At 41.5% G+C, this 23764-nt stretch overlaps 1 protein-coding gene across 5 annotated transcripts in view; it reads left to right on the plus strand.

Annotated features, from left to right (window-relative positions):
- The window catches only part of dcaf15 (DDB1 and CUL4 associated factor 15), a 34072-nt gene extending 11851 nt beyond the window's left edge, over positions 1-22221 (plus strand). For 2 of the 5 annotated variants that reach the window (XM_069927403.1, XM_069927404.1), the window contains 8 exons: positions 75-245; positions 3268-4077; positions 12205-12293; positions 13798-13926; positions 16247-16329; positions 19077-19181; positions 19276-19391; positions 21478-22221. In XM_069927403.1, the coding sequence (XP_069783504.1) occupies positions 75-245; positions 3268-4077; positions 12205-12293; positions 13798-13926; positions 16247-16329; positions 19077-19181; positions 19276-19391; positions 21478-21533 (1559 nt within the window). In that variant the 3' untranslated portion in view covers positions 21534-22221. Of the gene's footprint in view, positions 1-74; positions 246-3267; positions 4078-12204; positions 12294-13797; positions 13927-16096; positions 16157-16246; positions 16330-18575; positions 18686-19076; positions 19182-19275; positions 19392-21477 lie in introns of those variants that run through there. The other 3 variants (XM_069927405.1, XM_069927406.1, XM_069927408.1) reach the window with 3 other exon arrangements.
- The last annotated feature ends 1543 nt before the right edge of the window (positions 22222-23764 follow it).

A 23764-nucleotide genomic window follows, 5' to 3' on the forward strand; every position in this document is an offset into this window, starting at 1 on the left:
GCAACCCTTTTTGTGTGTACACATTTGTTTAAATCGTTGCACTTCAATTGCTTTTGTTTTTGTTTGTTTTACAGGTGAGCAGAATGCCTATTGCCTGCAGCACGGCTTCATGATACACACCAAGTACCAGGTGGTGTATCCCTTTCCCACATTCCAGCCTGCTTTCCAGCTGAAGAAAGATGGAGTAGTGTTACTTAACACTAGCTACTCCCTGGTAGCATGTGCAATATCTGTAAATACAACAGGTACGGCCTGAGAGTGGTCAGTGTTCCGCATGGAACCGTAGATGTATGGTTGGGTTTAGCATAAGTGAATTTTATGTGAAAGTGAGAGTATTCGGTCCAAATTATTTTGCCTCAGCAGAATATTCTCTTCCCTCACAGCTCGTGGATTATCCAGTTAGGAACACACTCTCCTGAATTACTAGGTTGTGGATTAACGGCTTCTCTTTACTTTAGACATACAGTATGATGACAGGCTATTTTGGCCCATGAGTCTGTCGCCCAATTAACCTACACTCCCAGTGTTTTGAACGGTGGGAGGAAACTAGAGCCCCCGTGGAAAACCCACACGGGGGAAGGAACAAACACCTTACAGATAGCGTTGGATTCTTACCTCGTTCCCGATCGCTGGTGCTGCAAAGGCGTTGCACTAATCGCTAAGCTAACCGCGCCATCCTATTTTGCTAATTCAGCTCCCGTTTTCAGCAGTCTTTTTAATTCCATATGATACACAATTCAACTTGTAGTTTTCTATAGATTTGTAGAAATCCCCAAAAAGACAAACTAATGTGCTGTGGAATTACGGGATCTAGTGACAACAATATGAATTCATAAAGGCTTTTATCATCCTCAGTCAGGAACTGATGGTGAAATATTTTATAATGCCAGATATTTCTCACAAAATGGTCATCATGCTGAGGTTCGACATACAGATGATCTCTGCATGAGGCCAGTGCTTCTACTCAAAGGAAGAGCAAGAGTTTCAGCTGGAAAATAAGCACTTTTGTTGCCGACCCAGTTAGTGTGGTAACATTGGAAGTGAAGTGCTGTTTTGCAGAACCGTCGTCTGCAGTTTTCTCCGTAGATCTTGGCATTTGAATCAGAGACTGTGGGATTAATATCCTACCCTCGGGGAGTGTTCACTAATTGTTGATTTTCCATTCCAACGCTGAAGGAATGCTTTTCAACCTAAGTGAAGTACCAGGTTGAAGCACCTTCTGTTCTTACAGATGGATGCAAAAGAACTCGTGGCATTATTTTGAAGGAAAGGAGTTTCCTTCAGTGTTCTGGCCATTGCTTATCTTTTTACAGACATCACACAAAATTCAAGTCATTATCTCTTGGAGTTTGAGCATTGTTTATCATGTGCTGTGACTGATTACAATGCAAAAGTATTTAAAAGATTGTGAAAGATGCCAAGCAAATGTGTTGACCACTTTATGCGAACTAAAATGACACACGTGCAACCCTGATCCCACGTCCTCTTGACTTTTATACTCATTTTCTGGTTTTATATTTCCATTACTTTTATGTCATAAAGGGCATGGTGGTTAGCACAACTGTAAAGGACTGCCTAAAGAAATCTCTTGGTGTCTGCCACATTGACCACCGCCAGTGGGCTGATAACGCCTCAAACCGTGCATCTTGGCGCCTCACAGTTTGGCGGGCAGCAGCCTCCTTTGAAGAAGACCGCAGAGCCCACCTCACTGACAAAAGGCAAAGGAGGAAAAACCCAACACCCAACCCCAACCAACCAATTTTCCCTTGCAACCGCTGCAATCGTGTCTGCCTGTCCCGCATCGGACTGGTCAGCCACAAACGAGCCTGCAGCTGACGTGGACTTTTTTACCCCCTCCATAAATCTTCGTCCGCGAAGCCAAGCCAAAGAAAAGAAAGATTTTAAGTTCTCTGTTGAGTTTCCTCCATGTGATTCTGTTTCCTCCCACCCTCAAAAAGGAATGGGGGTTGTAGGTTAATTTGGGGGGTAGGGGGGCAGAAGGGCCTTTTACCAGGCTGTCTAAATTTAAATATGGTATCATGGGCATGTCTTTTCAAAGTTGAAAGATTAAATTTTTCCAATCTTTTGGTCGAACTCGTACCTCGAATGTTGAAATTTAGTCTTCTTGCTCTACTCTGTTCTAACTTCTGTGTTCCTTTATCTCCATAATCATAACTGTATGCCATACCCAAGATAAGTTGATCCTGGATTTTAGGGGTGTATAGGATAGATACATTCCTCATTTGGGAGATACAGGAAGCACCAGGGACAGGAAAGAAAACAGAATGGTAATAGATTTGAAGGGGGTTTTTTGGTGCGGGGGGCTGTGGTGGGGGAAGATGACGATTACAGTATTTTGGAAGGAGAGGGTACATTACCCCAGGAAAAACATGGCGATCAAGAGGAAAGAATGAGTGATTAGCCTTTCATTGAGAAAGCAGAATATTTGCATATTGGATAAGTCAAGTTTATTGTCAACTGATTGCACAAGTACAACCTGATGAAACAGCGTCCTCCAGTCCTTGGTGCAAAAAACGCGGTCACAACACACATATAGACAAACAATTCATATGCAGTACAAGTATATACAAATAAATAGTTTATGAATATGAGAGTCTTGGATTGTTCGTGTGAGCAGTTAATTTGTTCAGCATTCTTACACCTCATGGGAAGGGTTATTCCTTAGCCTCGTGGTGCTGGCTCTGATGCTCCTGTATGGTCACAAGGAGAGAAACTAAAGATGTGAAGTTAGGACAAGGGGCCTTTCCTATTTCTCTGCAGCCATGCAACAACATGAGACTGCAAAAAGAAATTCCAGGGAGAAATGGTAGTGAATGCTCTCTCTGGTTTTGAAACTTCTGTTAGAGATGTGTCTTTCTTTGGCTTGGCTTCGCGGACGAAGATTTATGGAGGGGTAATGTCCACGTCAGCTGCAGGTTCGTTTGTGGCTGACAAGTCCGATGCGGGACAGGCAGACACGGTTGCAAGGGAAAATTGGTGGGTTGGGGTTGGGTTTTTCCTCCTTTGTCTTTTGTCAGTGAGGTGGGCTCTGCGATCTTCTTCGAAGGAGGTTGCCACCCGCTGAAATGTGAGGCGCCAAGATGCACGGTTGGAGGCGAGATCAGCCCACTGGCGGTGGTCAATGTGGCAGACACCAAGAGATTTCTTTAGGCAGTCCTTGTACCTCTTCTTTGATGCACCTCTGTCTCGGTGGCCAGCGGAGAGCTCACCATATAACTAATTTAACAGTTTTTCTCTGTGCCTCAGGTAAAGCGGGACAAGTTCTGTACAGCAAAAGCAGTGAAAACTGTGAACCTTCAGGAGGTCATGAGGATCCCAGGAATGTTATTTCACCAGCATTGAGCAGTGTGGCGTCCAGTCCTCACTGCGAAAGCACAAAGCACCCTCTGTGTGGCGAAGGAACCTTGGACTCCACCTTGCCAAAAGCCAACACTGACAACTGCTTGCGAACTACAAACTACTCTGAGGAAGTGGTGAACTGGGAACATGAAGCCTGTAAACACACTGTTTTGGCAGTGTGTCACCCTGCCCATTGTGACCGGACCTCTGCTGCAGGCAAAGCAAAGGAATTTGCAGCCGACATCTTCAGACGAGCAAGAGCTGCCACTGGCCCTCCAGAAGCATTGGGCAATTTAGACATTCATAAGGAAGGTGCCTTGCAAAGGACACTCGCAGAAGACTGCCTCAATATCTTTAACCCACAAAAAAGTGGTACTTCAGAAATCCTTCCCTCCTCCTCCTGTCAATCCACATTAGAGATCCAATGTACTAATTGTGTTGCAGACGCTTGTGATTATGGTTTGAGTACCAAGGAATCGCATTCAGTTTTGGAGAGCACCTGTACCAACCTTGGGAAACCGACCTTGGAAAATGGTGTAGCATCTGCTGCTCAGGCAAGAACTGAAGGAACATGTGACTTTACACAGAATGAATACAGTGCAATGGATAATACTGGCACCCCGCACCAAGAAACTGCACAAATGGACCCTGGTTATGTAAACTACATGAAGTTGCACTATGTTCTGGATCCCACTGGCATGGTGGTAGATGACGAAGGTAAGTCGTCTTGTGAAATGGCTTTTTTTTGGTCAGTGCACCCATGATGAACCAAAGGTCTTGGCTGCTAGATTTTCATTACTCGATCCTTCCCTTGGACAAAACTTTCACAATAAGTATTGATACCGTTTTTAAGCTGCAAGGTGTTTATCCTATTCTCACTTTTGTTGGTTGGTCACTTCCACTGTCCAGAGTTGATCCAGTTCAAGTTTATTATCATCCGATTGGAAAAACGTGCAAACAGATGGACATAACCCACATACAGACAAACGAAACATAGGCTGCATATACACATATATAATAAATATTTTTAAATAGAGAGTCGAGTCTTAAGAGGGTTTGTATGAGCAGATCAGCAGTCACTCAGCAGTCTCACTGTGGGAAGAAGCTCTTTCGCGGCCTGGTGGTTCTGGCTCCTGTATCTTTTACCTGATGGGAGTGGCTGAAAGATGGGGTTCTTCAATGATTTTGCGAGCCCTCTTCAGATTGTATTCTGTTGTAGCAGCCCAGCATAGAACATGGTATCCATCCATGTTGTTACAAGTGCTGCAGAAGAAGAGGAATTAAACTGGCTTTCAAGCTTTTCTATCAAAAGCATGCAAACGCTCCCGTGATAGCTGAGCACGGACTGAGGTATGTAGTTATCTTGTGGGTGGTGTTGACCAAAGTACACTTGTTCATCATTCAAAGTGCAGTTTGCTGATTCTTGGCCCATATAATGTAGTTATTACTCTTCCCAAAAACAATAACAGTAAGGCCTTCATGTGTTGGGAAGAATTTTATGGGCAAATTCCTGTGTTGGTGAGGTGAATGAGGAGTTAACTTATCCCCAGCAAGTTCTTGTTGTCTTCTAACTCAAAAATGGGCTGCTTTCCACTGTTCAAATACTGACTAGCATTCCATGTTTATCGTTTAGATTTCAGAGCTCACGGGTTTGTTTATTCTGTACTTTTTCCCTCATACATTTCCACATTGGAACCCAGTTGAAAGTGGAAGAACAATGCATGTGCATTGTCCAACATTAAAGAAAAGGGCTAACAGAATAGACTGCTCATGTACCCATGAACTTGGGCAAGATTGTCCCTCTGAATAAGGAATTGGGAGCGGTTTTGTCTTCTCAACTCTTATCGAAACACACTGAAACTATTTAACGTTGATCCGTAATTCTGTAGCTAGGCTAGACCAGAATTTCACCAACAGTTCATCTCCTTCTCTTGCACCCCAGCTCTACACCCTGAACCAAATGTGATTTTTATGAATGACAGAAATGCTGTTAAAACTCAAGCAAGTCAGGTAGCATACGGAAGGAAAAACATGCAACGTTTGGGTCTGTGACCCATCATCAGAACTGAGAGAGAGGGATGCAGGTAGGTCCTTTTGCTACTCAAGTTTGTAGTTTAGATTAAATTTGCATCTCTTTCCCAGTTCTGAATCGCTGACTGTTTTCTTTCCACACTTCCACCTGGCTTGATCAGGTTTCCAATACAGTAAATCCACCCCACCCCTGGTATTCGGCACCTATGGGGATGGGTAGATGCCAGAGAAGTGAATTTTCCGGTTGCTTGAGATCGTGTGTTGCAGACTAACGACAAGGCATGCCGATTTTAAACTTCAACATTTTTTACTTATTCACTTTCCACTTACTTTTGCAAGGTACTTGAAGCTGCTGGTTGCTTGAATTCTGTTTTTGTGCTCTGATTTGATTTTCTACTCGTCTCCACATGATTCTCAGGTTTTGTAGCTCTCAATCCCAGATCTCTCCCAGATTGTAATGGTCTCTTCCTGTAATCCCTTTCTCTGCTCCTGGTTGCTTTGAAACAAAGCTACAATTATGGTCAAAGCACAATGCTGGAGAAACTCAGCAGGTCAAACAGCGTACCTTCTACAGCAAAGATGAGGATACATCACTAATATTTTGGGCTTGAGCTCTTCAAGTTATGGACAAAATATGGACAGGGGCCCAAACAGAATGGTGGGGGGAGGGGTAGAGGGAGGAGCACACTGGCAAAGGGGTGGGGGGGTGATTCTCTGAATGGAGAGGGCTTGAGGAATGAAGGCAAAGGGATGTGGAAGAGAGGGAGAAGGGGGAGTAGACGAACAGAAAGATGATGTTAATTATGGTGTTGGGATGGCCCTCCACGTGGCCCGCCTTTTGCTGTAATTGTTACGAGCCCAAAGGACTAAGAAAAGCCAACATTAACAGAAATTCACCAAGGTTTACCGGTAAACAAAATTGGATTGATTTTAATACATAACGATTAGATTAGTACTTATTACTCTTAACCTAAATTAACCCCCCACCCCCATGTAATGTTTGTGTTCAAGAAAGTTATTTTTCACTTCCCAATCATTCACTTTTCACTTCTCCAAGTTCAGGCAATCTTCCATACTGTGCACAGAATTGAACAATTATTATGTTCACCAAGCACTGGTGTTTTAAGTTGTTACCGCTCAGGAAGATCTTTGTTGGTTTCAGAGAGATATTTGTTGTTCATTGGACACACAAATTGATCTCCTTCAATCAGCAACTAAAATGTCTTAACGAAGAAACTTGCCCCACTCTTGTCCATTCTTCTTACAGGTACCACGAGGAGTTTTTCTTTTTCCCCCTATTCCAGGAGAAACAAAATAACCAGCCACAACCTCTGCCATTGACTACAGAGATTTAGAATAGGCTGAACTCAGAACCCGTCTTGAAATGGGGTTATGCAGCGGGTCTGTCAACTTGCAACTTTCTCCACAAACTTCTGCAGAATACTTTCCCAAACAATGGATATTTTTCTTTCATTTTGCAGAACCACACTGCCCCTCTTAGGACAACAAACTTCAACAGAATAGCAGCAAAAGATTTCTCAGTTCTTGAGCCTCGACACATGTGTTCAAACCTGCTGGTCCATTAACACCTACTTGTGAAACTCTAAAAACCACACCTATTGTCTCTGCAAAGCCAACTGTAGACACAAAGTCTACCCTTGCATAGCTCTTGCGTGGTAAATAAGATGTTTGTTTGTAAACTTCACAATCTTACCCTTTTAAGATATATTTTATCATGTTTTTATTAACTTATTCCATGACATAATTAACATGTGAGTTGCAAGATGACACCCTGACCTTTTGTGTATATTTCCAGCAGTGACCACACATGAAAAGTACTTTGCTGGCCATAAAACAGTTAGCAATGCTCTGAAGCGTTGGGTGCATGGAAGTCTTTCTGTGAATCTTTGTGGCACAGGAAAGTAACATTATTTTATAAATGTACAATGAGCTGTTTTAAAACTAATTTTGGTAGTTGTATTTTTTGTTAAGATGGTGGAATGGCCATCTGGCTCAGTTAGTTTCTCTATTTTGGAAAAATATTCTGGATGCTGGATATCTGATTCTTTAAATCCCACATGGCTCCAAAAGTAATGAAGTAAACCCTGGTATCTATCTTCCTTTTTCAATCTCTTTTCATTTATTTTTGAATATTTTGGTTTAGTTTTCACAGACTTATAAAGTCATCCATGTACATATTCATACCCAAAGTCTCTATTTGTCCCTGTCCCCCCACCTCAGCAAATACATTCCAATAATTCATCTCGATCCCAGACATCGTGGGGCACATGACCTCTGTCAAGACTTGTAATTTTATTTAACATATTATGTTAACAATACATGAGGAGAATAGAATCCAGAATCGAATAGTTAAAACAGAAACATCAATATATTGCAATACATAATATAACATATTGAACAATATTGTCCCTTTCTCCTCAATTTGAAATACTAAAAAATGAATTGTTTAAAACCCCATCTAACCTACCAAAATAAACAAACCAAAAAAGCAACAAAAAAAAAGCTGGGCAGCCTAAACTGGGAATTCTCTACAACACATCAGGACAAACTATTTATCTGGTCCTTGCCAATTTAAAAAAAAAACAGAAATCCAGAACAGTCTGGAAGGTAAAGTCAGAATACAAATGAATTCATGCAAAAATAGTTTATAAAAGGACGCCAAGTCTCTTCAAACCTAAGAGGTATTAAAGGTGCAACTTCTAATTTTTTTTCTAAACTAAAACATGAAATAACTTGAGAGAACCATAGCATCAAAGTAGGTGAGTTAAGATCTTTCCATTTAAATAAAATAGAGCTCTTCTGGCTAACAATGTAGTAAAGGCCACAACCCAATGTGCAGAAGTTAGAACTCAACCAACCTCTGGAACTATAATTCCAAAAATAGCAGTCAAAGGATTAGGTTGTAATCTAATACCCAGTATAATTGACAGTCCTGAAAATATCTATCCAATACAGAACAAGACCAAAACATATGCCTTAGTGTGACAACTTGTGATTTGCAACTATCACACATAGGACTAACATTAGGAGAGATATGGGCCAGTTTATCGTTCAGCATAAGAAACCTATATGTTGAACGTTTAATGGGTTTGGAGAGGGGTGGGAAAGGGGGAGGAAGGTAAGGGGGGAAAAAAGGGGAGAAAATGCCACTGTGTATATTTAAGAGGGAAATGTTTGTATGTTATTTGATTGATATGGTTCACAGTATGAAAAATTTTAAAAAAATTTATAAGAAACCGATGTAACAAATTAATGTGTGTCAGCCACATAATGAAGAGTTATTAATCATTCCAAAAAGCTTTTGCTAGAGTTCCTTTGGGAGAAGTTCCAGTTCCCAAGCTCCTTCAATTTTATCATTCGAGATTGATTGCAATTTTAATAGAATATTGTAAATATTATCTATTAAACCCTTGTGGGAAGGATTTAAATGAAAAAGAGTATCAACTAAATCAGGTTGATATGATATAGGAAAGTTGGGTAATATCTTAATCGAAAAACTTCTAACTTGGAAATATCTAAAAATAATGTGACAGGCATATTATAATTGTTAGATATTATATCAAAAGACATTAAGCCCATCTATAAACAGATCCAAAACATGGGTAATTTGCTTCTTCAAAAAAAGTCTGGATTGTTTTTATAGATGATGAGTAAAAATAGTTGAGATAAATAGTATTAGATAAACTAAAAAAATTTGTAAAATTGAAACCAAATCCATAATGTATGTTTTAAGTATTGTGTTAAAGGCATGACTACTAATCTTAGAAATTGTAAAAGGAAGAGCAGCTCCCAATAAGGAAGTGAATGAATACCTCTGTACAGATTTCAGTTCCGAATCTGTCCAATGAGGGCATTCACGTTTGTCAGAATAGCATTCCCAGAAAATAATATATTGAATACTAATTGCCCAATAAAAAAGTCTAAGATTGGTAAAGCCATACCACTACCTTTCTTTAATTTCTGCAAATGAAATTTCCTCAACCTAGCATTTTTATTATTCCATATATAAGAAATTCTGGAGTCAAAATTGTCAAAAAATGATTTAGGAATAAAAACTGGAAGTGCTTGAAATATATGCAAAAATTTGGGTAAAATTATTCATGTTTATAGCATTTATACAACTTATTAAAGCCCTCAACGGAGACCATCAAGAAAGTGTTTGTTTCACATAGTCAATCAAAGGGAGAAAATTAAATTTGTATAAATCTTTAAATTTTTTTAGTGATCTGAACGCCCAAGGTATGTAAAATGTTCTTTAACCACTCCAAAAGGTAATATGCTCATCGATAGCTATTTATTGATGATGGCATCACGAAAGTCCTGAGGCAGCTTTCCTTGGTCCCAGCAGAGCATGAAAAACTCATGCAGTTTGGTATGCAGAGCTTTGCCGCCAGCCTTCCAGACCTCTGGGGGGAATTCCATCCATACCTGCTGCTTTGCCACTTTTCAGTTGTTCAATTGCCTTATATGTCTCTTCCCGGGTAAGGACCTCATCCAGCACTAGACTCGAGGGTTGTGAGGGAGCTGGAGCAGGGCGGATTCTTGGACTGAGCGGTTGGCACTGAAAAGGGATTGGAAGTGTTCTGACCATCGATTGAGGATGGAGATCTTGTCACTGAGGAGGACTTCGCCGTCTGAGCTGCGCAGATGGCTTTGGACTTGGGGTGAGGGGCCGTACACCGCCTTTAATGTCTCATAAAAACCCCTGAAGTTGCCAATGTCGGCGCTAAGCTGGGTTCGTTTGGCGAGGCGCCTCACAGTTCGGCGGGCTGCAACCTCCTTTGAAGAAGACCGCAGAGCCCACCTCACTGACAAAAGGCAAAGGAGGAAAAACCCAACACCCAACCCCAACCAACCAATTTTCCCTTGCAACCGCTGCAACCGTGTCTGCCTGTCCCGCATCGGACTTGTCAGCCACCAACGAGCCTGCAGCTGACGTGGACATTTTACCCCCTCCATAAATCTTCGTCCGCGAAGCCAAGCCAAAGAAAGAAGCTATTTATTGGAAATAGTTCACTCTAGTGGAGATACAATTTATATCCTGAAAAAAAAAATACTGAATGGGAAAGCAAAGACAGAATTGAATGAAAAGATTTCTCAGGATCTGAAATATATACTAAAAATCATCTATATATAAAGATACCTTATGAATTACATCTCTTCTGTTAATACCTTGAATATCACTGCTGTCATGAAGTGCTGTTGCTAAAGGTTCCAAGGCTAGGTTAAATAATGAGGATTTAATGTCTAGTTCCTTGAAACAGATTTTTTTTAAAGTTATCCCCTGGTATCCAACACCTCTGGGGATTGGTAGATGCCAGATAAGTGAATTTTCTGGTTGCTTGAGATTATATTTTGTATGGATTGGCGAAATGAATGCCAAGGTTGTTTGAGGCTGCTCGTTGCTTGAATTCTAGATAATGGTATTTTGTTGTAGTCTTTTTCTAATCCTGTAATTTTCCTTCATAACCTACCCAGTAAGAAGTGATGCTGTCTGAATTTTCTTTTAGTTTTTAATTAATATGTCCTGCATAGTTTTTCAAGTTTTCAGCTAAATTGGAGATTTTGACCAATGTTACTGTTTGGTTATAAATGTCATGGGCTGGTTTTTGAGTGTTTTTTAAAAATACATTTAAATTTTTTTTTACTTAATTGAACATTACCATAAACTACTAAACATGAAAGCGAGTGAGGTTCTACCATGTTTCTGTTTTAGAATTGCAGTATTAAAGCTAAGCCAACCCTGGCATTGGGAGCTGCCCATTCCCACTACTGCTGTACCAAGGAGAGAATGGCTGTCATATTTTACACCTAATCTGAGCATAAAACAATCACCTACTAGCATCAACCATTCATAAATTATGATGCCAAATTTTATGCATCAGAAGGCTTCAAGTCGCATTCCAGAAATATCTGCTCCACTACAGAATTTCAGCAATAATACACTGCCTAAGATGCTGTCTGTTGGATGACTCTTTAAACCAAGGCTCTTGTCCTCTCTTAAATGGACTCAAAAGATCCTAGGACTGTATTTTGAAGAGCCAGAATGTTTGTCACTTTTGCCCTGGCTTTGATTTAATCTTCAATGAACATCATTAAAATCTGGTCATTTTTGTTCCATACTTTGCGTGTGTACGTAAACATACTGCCATGTTTTCAACGTTATTTTCTTGCTTGTAAAGCTCTTGCAACTCTTTTTTTTGTGACCAAACATTTCGGAAAAACTTGGTTAATTTTATAAACATTGTCAGCTGCTTTAATACAGAACTTCATTGATTTCCTGTGCAGTACACAAAAGTGCTGGAGAGACTCAGCAGGTTGTGCCGCATCTATAAGCAGGCTTGAGCCCTTCGTCAAGGTATGACAACCAGCCCTTTTATGTATTCTCCAGCACTCTTTTGGCTATTGCACTAAAATCACAGCATCTGCAGGCTTTTCTTATTTGAATTCATTCCCAGATGTAGGCCTCACTGTCTATGTCAGGATTTATTTAATGATAATTAATTGCCCTTTATCCTGAATCCATTTCAAAAAGGGCTGCGAAGAGTCTATGGTATATAAATATTTCTCTCCCCAAAGGACATCTGTGTACTTAATCAGCTTTTATGATAGTACAGTGATTTGATGGGTAATGTTCCTGATACTATCATTTTATTCAAGGTTAAACTGATTAATTGTACTTAAATTCCCCAGCTGTCGTGTGATTTGAATTTGCATCTCTGGATTACTAATTCAGCAACTGTACAACTGCACCCTGTCCATGTGAGACAAACTTTTTTTTGTTTCTAACAGGATATGATGACAAGATCTCATTGCCCCTTGTAGTGACCGACTTGGGAGGAAGGAATCTGAAACTTTTAAAAGAAAATGCCTTGTATCAGGTAACTTGTCCAAAGTATTAGACTCAAAAAGAACTATGATTGTATGGCCTTTTGAATCTGTTATGCAATTTATTAGCATCATATTCGATCTGATCTTGGCCTCTAATCTATTCTCCTTTGTATTCTCCATAACACGTGACCCTTGCTGAGGCAACATAACTTTTCCCAGGATAGAGCACCCATCTGAGTCATCAAGATTCTCAAGGATCATTTGGTATGACTGTTCAACACATCAGAATGCTACAATATCTTTAATATAGTGGGAGGCAAGATCAAATATAATGCATTCCTTCTTTCAAATATAACCTTGGGTGCAAGTATTTCTCCCTTGAATTTGCAGCACTTTAAATGGACAGCTTCGTGATCCATACAGATCTTGTGCTCTACAACCCTTCTCCCACCCAACTTTCCACTTATTTATTTCTCTGTTGTTCTTGCGCATTTTCTCCACAATGGATCTACCCTTTTCAGCTCAACATCTATGTGTGGCAACGAGTTTACTCAAGTTCTTTTAGATCTGGCATTGAAGGTGATTTTTGAAAAATACTTCTGTGAACAGACACTTTTAAAACAATTCAAAAGGATTTATTTATTGGAAGAATAATAATTTACTTAAAATGTAATGGCATAATATAAATGAAAACTTTCAGACAGAACAAAATGGGGGGGGGGGGAAGAAAACATTGTGATCAAGGTGGGTGACCTCATTTGCCTTGCTTATTGGTTTAAAGCCTTCAGCTCAGGATGGAGTCCAGTGGTGGGTGGGGCAGAAGGTCAGATGACACAGTTCTAACTGTCCTGGAAAGCAAAGGCAAGGAAATCAGACATCAACTTATTCCTTAGGAGCACCTTTGCTATCAGTTCTCTGTGGAAGTTTTGGCAAATTACATTTCTGGCCATTAAACTGAACTCTTGGCTGTATTCTGAGATGCAATTGTTTGTGGATTAATGGCTGATTAATGGGTTGGTATATTTCACACAAAATGAATCAAAATGTGTGGGGGATAAGACAGGATAGGCAATTTCATGAAGAAAGTTAGACATGATAACTGGTAGCATGGACTTGAGGAACAAGGACGAATAGTGCCATTCCATCTTTTACATTTGCTTGGAGAGCAATAAAGATCCTTGATTTAATGCCTCATCCAAAAGATGGCAACTCCAGGGAGCACTTCCTCAATGCTGTGGTGCTGTGTAATCTAGTAAGCATTTGTATGTGCAGACTGTTCTTCAGGTGCAGATTTCTATTAAGATGAAGTAAAATGTGAAAATAGCAATAAAATTAAGAGTGCAGAGAAGATTTGCAAGGATGCTTCCGGGCTCAGTTTTCACATTCAAGAAAAATTTGGACAGGTACCTAGATGGGAAGGGTCTGAATGGCAGTGGACTGGGTGCAGGTCAGTGGGACTGTTTTCTGTGCTTTAATGGGAATTAGATGCATAATCTCTTGTACCTGAAGTTCTTATCTTACGAAGTTATTGTTGTGTATTTTGCCAATTTTTAGGGCAAATACCTGACTGTAGAACAACTGACACTTGATTTTGAATATGTGATTAATGAAGTTATAAGGAATGATGCATCCTGGTCAAAACGCTACTGTTCCTTCAGTGATTATGATATCGTCATCCTAGAGGTAAGTGATTAATCAGAACAAAAGATGGATTTGGAGCAGCCTGGCAGTGGCGTGAGTGTCTTGCTCTATTTATTGAATAACCATTGATCAGTTCCTGGTCTTCCTCCACAGATGGTGACTTCCATCACCAGAATTCAGTTTCTGCACTGAGCACACCATGTCTACAAAGCCCTGCAACAGCTTACCCAAATTTATTCCACTGCACCATCCACAACAGTCAGTGCAAGGGCAGCAGGTGTCTGGACCACTGAAGTTTCCTCTGGTGGGAAAATCCCACACAGACACAGGGAGAATGTACAAACCCCTTACAGACACCGCATGATTCGAATCCTGGTCCCGTTTGCTGCACTGTAAAGGTGTTGTGCTAACTGCTATGTCACCCAATTTACACTCATACTGTTGTGGAAAGAGATACAAGGAGAACAGCAGAAGTAATTCAAGGGTCTTCTCAAAGCTTAATTGAAAAAAATGATTAATATCCTCACCAACACAACAAAAATGGATCCATGGGTTTTAATTACTTATCTAAATCCGGTGAGCAAAATGTACCGGGGTGTAGGTTAATTTGGTGGCATGGATTCATGGGTCAAAATGGCCTGTTACTGTGCTACAGTTTTAAAATTTACCATGCTAAAAAAAAAATTAAAATTGCAATAAAGCATTTTGTGGGGGGAGGGGGGAGATTTAGTGTGGAATTTGCAAATGATGTGCCATGCCCTTTGGAGCTGACTCAGTGTAATTACGGCCTCAATCCTGGTAATGTCTGCATTGGCCTATATTGGTTCTTTAAATTTAAATTTTAAAATTTAGACATACAGCACAGTAACAGGCCTACAAATCTGTGCTGCCCAATTTACACCCAATTAACCTACAACCCCTCCCCCACCCCCCTGGTTTTGCTCTCTCACCTTTTTATACCCCTCACCCCTTCCCTTTTCCTCTGTCTCCTTTCACAGAACCAAAAATCTATTATGGTCTGGACGACTCCCCCAGCCAGCCTTCAGTCTTTATTCTTACACCTTCCTGTTCTTTCCTTATTCTTCATTTAAATTTTAAAATTTAGACATATAGCATGGTAACAGGCCTCTTCAGCTCCTGAGCCCTTGCTGACCAATTACTCCACACCCCTGGCATGTGTTTTTGAAGGGTAGGAGGAAACCAGAGAAACCCCATGCGGACACGGGGAGACACAAACAGACAGTGGCAGATTCTAACCCAGGTCCCGATTGCAGACACTGTAAAGGCATTGCGCTAGCCACTATGTCAACCGTGCTACCCATTTTAGTGGATTGAGAAGAATGTGCAAAGCCAGCATTAGTTGTACTTCCAAATGCTTTGAAGGTCTGGTACAGATTGTCCTACCTTGGAGCCATACAGGAGGACAGTTGGGATCACTGCTGCCCAACTTAATATTGGGTTGACTTCTAGATTATCACTTTTTCCTTCAGTTGGCCAAAGCTGTGCTGGGGCACTTGTAAATTGAATTTCACCATCAATCTCATATCACTGAGTGGAAACCCCCAAGATATAGACCATTTAGCTTATCTCTGCCCTCATGCTTTAATAAACCTCCACAAGCCCCCCTCCCTGGCCTTCTAAACTCCAAGATGTCCCAGCCAGTCTCTCCTTATAATTCAAACTTTATAAATCATATATTAGTGGGATATGAGGGTGGTCTTATTCACATGGAGTGTGGCAGCACCTGGAATACACTGCTTGAGAGGGGTGATGGAAATTGAACATTTTTATGGTTTGGTTCAGAATGGGGATCGGTATTAAACTTAACCAACTTGATTAACTTCCATTATCTTTATTCATATGAAAAATGTTGCTGTCACTAATGAGGCCTAAGTTTATTGCCTATATCATTGTATTTTCAGGAGTGGTGGGCTCACCCTTTATTACAATTTAAATGTAGACATACAACACATAAACAGGCCCTTTCAGCCCACGAGTCCATGCCACCCATTTACACCCAATTAACGTACAACCCCAGTACATTTTGAACGATGGGAGGAAACCCATGCAGACAAGAGAAGAACATACCAGCTCCTTACAAACAGTGCTGGATTTGAAACCTGGTCCCGGTCACTGGCGTTGTAAAGGCATTGCACTATCTACTACACCAACCTATACTTACTACCTTTCAATCCATTCTCTATTTACACAGCCAATTATCTCGTGTTGTTTGCTGACATGGCTTTAGAAGATTGAAGATATAAATCAACAGGTTGCTGCAATTGAGTGTGATTCATTTTTGCTCATTAGATTTAGATATGTAAATAAAAGCTTTACAACAGTGATCTGTTTTTGTTTCAAGGTATGCCCTGTAACCAACCACGTCATTATTAACATAGGACTGCTGCTTTTGGCATACCCTTCAGATGAGGAAGGGCAAGCAAGGTAAGCTCAAACTATGAAGATGTATTAGATTGGAGGCTACACTTTGGTTATATGCAGTAAAACCCCTGGTATTCGGTACCTGTGGGATGCCAGATAAGTGTATTTTTCAGTTGCTTGAGACTTGCACTGCCTAACTAATACATATGCATTCCTGAAAAACGGAATCTGTTTATTTACTCTGGTTGCAGGTGTCACTGCAAATGGTGGATTGGCAAACTCATGGAGAGGCATGCCATTTTTAAAGTTGTGTTACTTATTATTTTATTCTTATTTATTTATTTTTTTAATTTTCCTCAATTTATTTGCCAGTTGCTTGAATTCTGGATGCCAGGGGCTTTAATGTACCTTGTCATAGGGTACCTGAAATTTTGATTTCTATGGGTGAATTTCCAGAATCTGGATTCTGCCCTGACTAATCCTTGCTGTGACTCTGAGAGTGAAACGTCAAATGGACTTGGCAAATCTCATGGCAACCATTTCCTGTTATGGAAAATTTCCCTTCCTGACTCACTTGATGTTCATTTGATTGGCTGATCTTGGACACAATCACAGCAAAGGCTGGGATCAAGAATGGAGATGTTACTCCTCTGGTGTCACGGTGCAGTATTGGGAGGAAACTGGAGCTATACCATACAGCTACCTATGTTAAACTTAACCCAAGAGCTCTTGTATTCACACTGGAAGCGTTAATCGGAAAATTGTCCAGTTCTCTCACACAACCAGCCTCCATCTTAAGTGAGCAGGGCGAATAGCACAACTCTATTACGGCATCAGCAGTGCTGATTTCAATCCGACGCTGTCCATAAGGAGTTAGTACATTCTCCCCGTGTCTCCGTGGGTTTCCTCCGGGTGCTCTGGTTTCCTCCAGCCCTTCAAAAACATACATGCACGGGGGGGGGTTGTAGATTAATTGCTGTTTTGAGGGTGGGGACAAGGGCTTGTGGGCCAGAAACCTGACCACAAATATTTACAATTAATGTTTTGCAGGCCTTAAATAGCATCAGTTGTATTTTCGTGACGTGTAATTGGAATTGTGCATTAATGTAATTGTTATCTTGAATCGTGTGTACTTGAAAATGTCTCTCGCCTTTACATTGGGAAGTTTGTTCAGGAGCCAGGGATATCTGTGTGGCTGTTGAATAATCATTTTTTTTTTGAGAAGTTAATATTTTACTTCGACGTGATTCGTGTGCGCTGCTCTTATCACTATTGCTATGAGTTTCCTGTACTCATTTAAATGGAATGGAGGTTAGAAAACACGGAAGCCGAAGTTTCAGGGAACTGAGTAATATTTAAAGGTTTGTGCATCAGAACAGTGTCTGTGCTTCATAAAGAAAATCTTAATTGGTTGCCATGTTTTTGAGATGTCCTGAAATATACGTTGAAGTTTGAAAAGTATGCTTTCCAGACACACAGGCTTCTTGTAGAAACATAATATAAATGATATACTCTTTCCACAGTGCTGAAGGCAATATCCAGGTAATGAGGATGCTTGTGGGCAAGCTACAATGCAAACATTTAATATTAATACCTTTAGTAGAACATGCCAAGGCACCTCACGATTGTTGATGAACACAAGTGTGTCACTGTCATAAATCTGATGATAGCCAAGGCTTAGTCAAAGGAGGTTTAAAGGAGTATCTGAAATGTGGAAGCAGAATTACAAAGGAATTTCAGTTCTTGAATCAATATTATGGTCACGGATGGGGTGACGAAACTGGCAAGTGGAATGAATCGGATGTAGAGTATGTAAAGGCCCTTCTCCCCTCCGTCCCCTTCTCTTCCCCATTCCTGACCTTTAGCTCCCCACCCCCTTCCCCCTCCATTCAGAGAGCTATCCCCTCCCCCATCACCCCAGATTTTTTTTCTCCTGCCCTTCAACCCATATCCACCTATGACCTCTTGCCTGTGGGCCTATGATTTATCCTCTCTCCCTCCCCCCCCACCCCCCCGTCAATCTTTTTACTCAGGCACCTGCCTGCTTTTTGCTCCTACCTTGACGAAGGCCTCAGGGCCAAAAATGTTGCTTTGCATCTTTCTTTGCTACATATAGAACGCTTCGAGACTTGTTGAGTTTCTCCAGTATTTTTGCATAAATTGCAATCATGATGTCTGCAGATTTTCTTGTTTAACTCCCAGATGTTTACAGAGGGCTGTAAAGTTGGAGGAAGCAAGAACGCTGCACATTAAGTCTGGATAGAAAAGTCTGACCAATTGCACTGACTTGCTGCTCTTTTATAAACTAGAATGAAAGGACATGCTGCAATCACCTTGCCACTGGATAAGATTATGCAAGTTCTCAATGGGAATCAAGAACATGATTCATTGAAATAACCCTTACTGCAGATTAATTCAGGTTGTTGCTCTCTAATATGAACTTTGTTTTTGTGCTGGTTAGCTCCTACACTTGTGCAGTTTCTCCACCTCATTTTTCAAGTTTGTCACCTGACAGAAAATAGCATTGCAAAACACACAGTCACACAACCAATAAAACACATATAGAGAAAACAATTCATATACAGGACAAGTATTCATCTATACAAATCAATATTGTTTCATGAATATGAGAGTCTCGTATGATTAGTGTGAGCTGTTTCTTTGGTCAATCAGCATTTTCACTGCCTGTGGGTATAGCAAGAATTGTAGCATTCATGTTTATTCCTTGTTTGTGTCTGTCCCATTAACCAATCCAGATTTGTAATCTGAACCGTGCATTAAAATGCTTCCAAATTGTATTTTTTTTCCAGACCTAAGGCTTATCACACTTGTCTTAAGGGTGCATGGAACTTAAATACGGGCATCTTTGCAACTGTGGGTGTTGGAGACTTGACCGCTGTCCAGGGTCAAACAAGGTAAGTTAAATGTGGCACTTTCCCATCGTCGTATCAGCAAAATAGGCGTTCAGGCTTATTAATATTTGCTTCTCTTTCTGGCCCTTTTCTACAGTGGTAGTGTTTGGAGTACTTTTCGGAAAAGCTGTGTTGATGTAGCAATGCGATGGCTGGTCCCTGAAAGTACCTTTCGCAATGTCAACAGGATGACGAATGAAGCTCTGCATAAAGGTGTGCTGTAATGGCATGGGTGTGAGCTGCATGTGACACATGATCCAGCTGATTGACTAAATAAAGCCTGCTCCCTTCCTGTTCCTTTCCTATATAGCAGCTGGACTGGATCACAAAGTCTGCAGACGCTTTGATTGTAATAAAGCATAGATGCTGGAAGAACTTTGCCAGTCTTGCAGTGTCCATAGCAGATAAAGATATTAATATTTCAGGCCTGAGCCCTTCCTTAAGTTATGAATGGGGGAAACAAGACAAGTGTCTGTATTAAAAGGGTGGGGGAAAGGGGAGAATGGGAGGAGGAGGAGTACAGACCAACTGGATTAATTGGATATGATAGCATAGGAGAGAGAAAAGGTGAGAATTGATTGGGGGATGGTGTTTTTTGGCTCTGAAAGGAGACGGAGGGAAAATGGGAGAGAGAGAGACACACACACGCACAGAACTAGAGAAAAGGAGATGGGAAAATTGTGGTGGAGTCTAAGAGAAACTGGAAAAGTTGATGTTATGCCATCTGGTTGGAGGATGCCCAGATGAGATGTTGTTCCTCCAATTTTCAGGTGGTTTTAGTCTGGCTGTGCACAAGACCATGGGCAGACATGATGGCAAAGCAATGGGACAAGGAATTGAAATGGATGGCCACTGGGAACTCCATGCTATTGCAATGAACAGCTCTGTAGGTCTGTACTCCTCCCCCACTCATTCTCCACTCCCCCCCAGCCTTTTAATACAGATGCCTGTGTTTTTTTAAAACTCCTGCTTTGAGGAGTGGCTCAGGCCCAACACATCGATATATCTTTAACTCTTATGGATGCTGGGAGACTGACTGAGTTTTTGCTATACAGTTGGGTGCCTCAAGGCTTCTGGTGCATCAGTTGGCCTTTATTGGCCTGGCATTCATGCTTTCTTTCTCTCTTCTATAGCCAAAGAAGGTGAGGGTGTGCCCACTGGAGTGAAGGAGCACTGGTGCAATAGAAACAGTGGGCCATTTTCATTCCCTTTGGCAAAGGATCTACTATTCACGCAACTGCTGATAGTGAGGTTATGGTCAGGACCTACCTCTTGTGCATCGTCAGATCCATGCATTGAAACTTTGTACATTTGTCTGCAAAGGCTGCAAGAGCTTTGGACGTGAATCTACGGTCACTCATTGACTGTCTTGTTGCTTTCTCCCAAACTGTAAGGGGCACTTGCCGACACTAATGGTGACTTTAAGGCAGGCAGAAGGCAATTCAGATTTATTGTCAGAGTACATAATAACATCACATGCAACCCTTAGATTCTTTTTCCTGCAGGCGAGGCAGAATTATCCTTATTGGCAGTGCAAAAAAAAAGATTATGTATACATGTAAACAAAAAATGTAAACTTTGCAATGCAGAGAGGAAAAAACAATCAATAAATTGCATAAATAAGTCTTTAAATTAGTCCCTGATTGAGTTTGGGTCACAGCTGTCCCTGAACCTGGTGGTGCAAGTCTTGTGACACCTATACCTTTTTCCTGATGGTAGCAATGCGAATGATTGGGACTGAACCTGTCTGTAAGGAGTTTATACGTTTTCCCTGCATGGGTTTTTCTCCTGGGGCTCCAGTTTCCTCCCACCCTTCAAAAACTACCTGAGGTATAAACTAATGGGGTGTGAATTGGGTGGCACAGACTTACAGGGCCACATTGTCCTGTTTCCGTGCTGTATGTCTAAATTTACAAAAATAAATTTTAAAAATACTCGTTCTGTAGTATTAAATGACAATAAAGGAATCTTGAATGCTGAGTTCCCACCCCCATCTTTCCATGCTATACTCAAGATTCCAGCTTCTGAAGCTTTTCTTTCTCACGTAGACCCTCACAAAAGTGCTGCCAAGCAACAAAGTGTTTAGAATGAGAGTTCCCACCCCCCAACTTAGGGTGTTTCAATTATGTGCTAATGTACAACACAAATTAGCACCGATTTACTGGGTTGTGGGGGTGGAATTGGGACATCATTGGTTGATTTGCTTGAAGTACTCTCGTGTTCACTTTATCCCAGTTGCTTTTTCCTCTCGCTGGCTATCGATAAGGGAAGCTGATTTTAATGTGAATCTTCTGTGTAGGTCGCTCGCTCAAGCGCCTGGCAGATAGTGGACGTAGTATGTGGATTGTTCTCTAGTCGTGACCCACCGCTGCTCATTCAGACAACAGTTTTTAAAGGGAAGAATTGAGAGATCATCTTTCAAGAACAAAGCCAGCTGCAAATGCATTGAAGATTTTAAGAAGATTATTTTAAAAAGAAGAAACCTACCTCTTTAATTCAGATATTTCTTTAGTCATTCCTTTCCAGGCTATTGAGTTAGGCCATATCGTTGGAGATTTTAGGAATAAAAACTTACCTTCCACACAATATTGGATAGTTTTTTAAACTGGTACTTGCAAGTACTGTCCTCTCTCATGACATTTAATATCTTCAATGTCTGATTACCTCAGTATCCAAATTAGAATTTTGTTAGTTTGTGTTAATATCTTTGGAAATTTCCATGGATATATGTATTTTTTTTTAGAAAGGCTGTTTAAGTAACCTTTAACATTATTTAGGATCTAGTTTGAAGATGCAAAGTGCTGGTTACATTCCTTGAATCATGCCAGTTCATGGCTTTCGAGCTAAGAATACTGCTTATCGATGGATACAAGGCAGATTCTTCATGGCAGACAATCGCCTTCACAATTCTTTGATGGGATTGGTTTCCTGCTTACAGAATTGCAGATGATGAGAGATGTAACCAGTTTCCACATTGAGCTGTTGCTGAATATGAATGTGTTTGTCTCTGATTTTTAAAAAAAATAATAAATTCGAGACAGAAGTTTGGTGTGACTTGCCTTCTGTTGGGGATGTAATGATGGAATGGCAGCACTAGCTCACTGAGTGGGGATCAGCTCAGGCGGTTAGCTGTTAAAATTCAGGTGCAATCAATCTCTGGTTAGTAATATTAGGGAGGGAATAGATTAAACATTCACCTCAAATTTAGTTCTAGGGGAACTAAAAAAAAAATGTGGTTGCTGCAAAGTAGGCTTTTTAAAAATTGATGACCATATATGCCGTTGTATAGGACGATCAGAAACTTAAAATGTTCACCTTAAAATCAAGTTGTCCTATATGCCTAAAATTCTTACCTTGACGACAAAGTCTCAACCCGCTGGCTCCAATGCAATCTCGTTATTTGTGAAGTCTCAGCGCTCCTCTGCGGGGTCTATCCGCCTGGTCCCTTTACTGTCTCAGCTTTGTACAGGTTTTAACTGGCCTGTTTCAAGAGCCAACATTAGTTTATTTTAAAATAAAACTCCTCCTTCGTTACCTGGAGCTTGTCAGGTGGGAGCTGGCGTGCCTTGGCGTGAACCAGTGGGCCCTGGGTGGGAATGTGGTGAACCACCCCGTGACACGGCGAGGCAGCGGAGAACTGTGGCTTGAGGAGTGTCAGGAACTCATCCAGCATTCGCTGGAACTCGTCTCTATCTGCGGTTTCTCTAAGTGGGAGGCGTCGAGGTAAACGGCCTGGAAGGTATGGGCGTCCACCAGGCGTCTACCTCGAATATCCACCAGAAGCCCGTGTGCGAGGAGGAAATCTGCACCCAGGATGGCAGTTGGAAGGGATGAGACAGTGAACCTCCACGCGAAATTCTGTTGGCCAATCTGGAAGTGGACTGTCTTGTCTCCATACACCCAGATTGCCATTGCATTGGCCACACAGAGGGAAGGTCCATGAGGTCGGTTCCTGGACTTGACAGCCGTGGCCAGTATGACACTGATCTTGGCTCCAGTGTCAATGAGGAACCACCGACCGCTGACTGTCCAGCAGGTAGAGGAGGCTGTGTCATTAGCCAGCCGCAGCAGCCATTAACAGCAGCCGGCCTTGTTTCCCTGGAATGAGCAGGGCTGACGACACTTCCGAGCCTTGGCTCCCCAATGCTGGTGGTAGAAGCAGAGACCTGGAGCGGATGCTATGGCCTTGGTTATGCTCTTGGGGGCCCCTGCAGAGGCCAGGTGCTCTACCGCAACACTAGGGGCAGGCTTGGCGTGGTTGTGCCCATGCCTCGTGACCTGTTGGACCACTGATCCCTCTGGGAATCATGCGAGCCATAGCTCTTGGGCCTTCTGGGCAACCTTCCTTGGGTCGGTGAAGCTCTCCTGAACCAGGAACGGCCAAATGTCCCTGGGCATATGGTTGAGGAAGATGCACTCGAAGAGTGGGCAGTTGGTGTGCTCACCCATGAGCGCGAGCACCTCGTCCATCAACTCCATCGGGGACCTGTCCCCCAGGGCGTCGAGGTGCAGCATCCGAGCAGCATGCTGGTGTCTGGATAGTCTGAGGGACCCGGTAAGCACTTGCTTGATGGTCTCGTATTTGT

The sequence above is a fragment of the Narcine bancroftii genome, chromosome 3 (genome assembly GCF_036971445.1).
Source record: "Narcine bancroftii isolate sNarBan1 chromosome 3, sNarBan1.hap1, whole genome shotgun sequence".
Classification (NCBI taxonomy): domain Eukaryota; kingdom Metazoa; phylum Chordata; class Chondrichthyes; order Torpediniformes; family Narcinidae; genus Narcine; species Narcine bancroftii.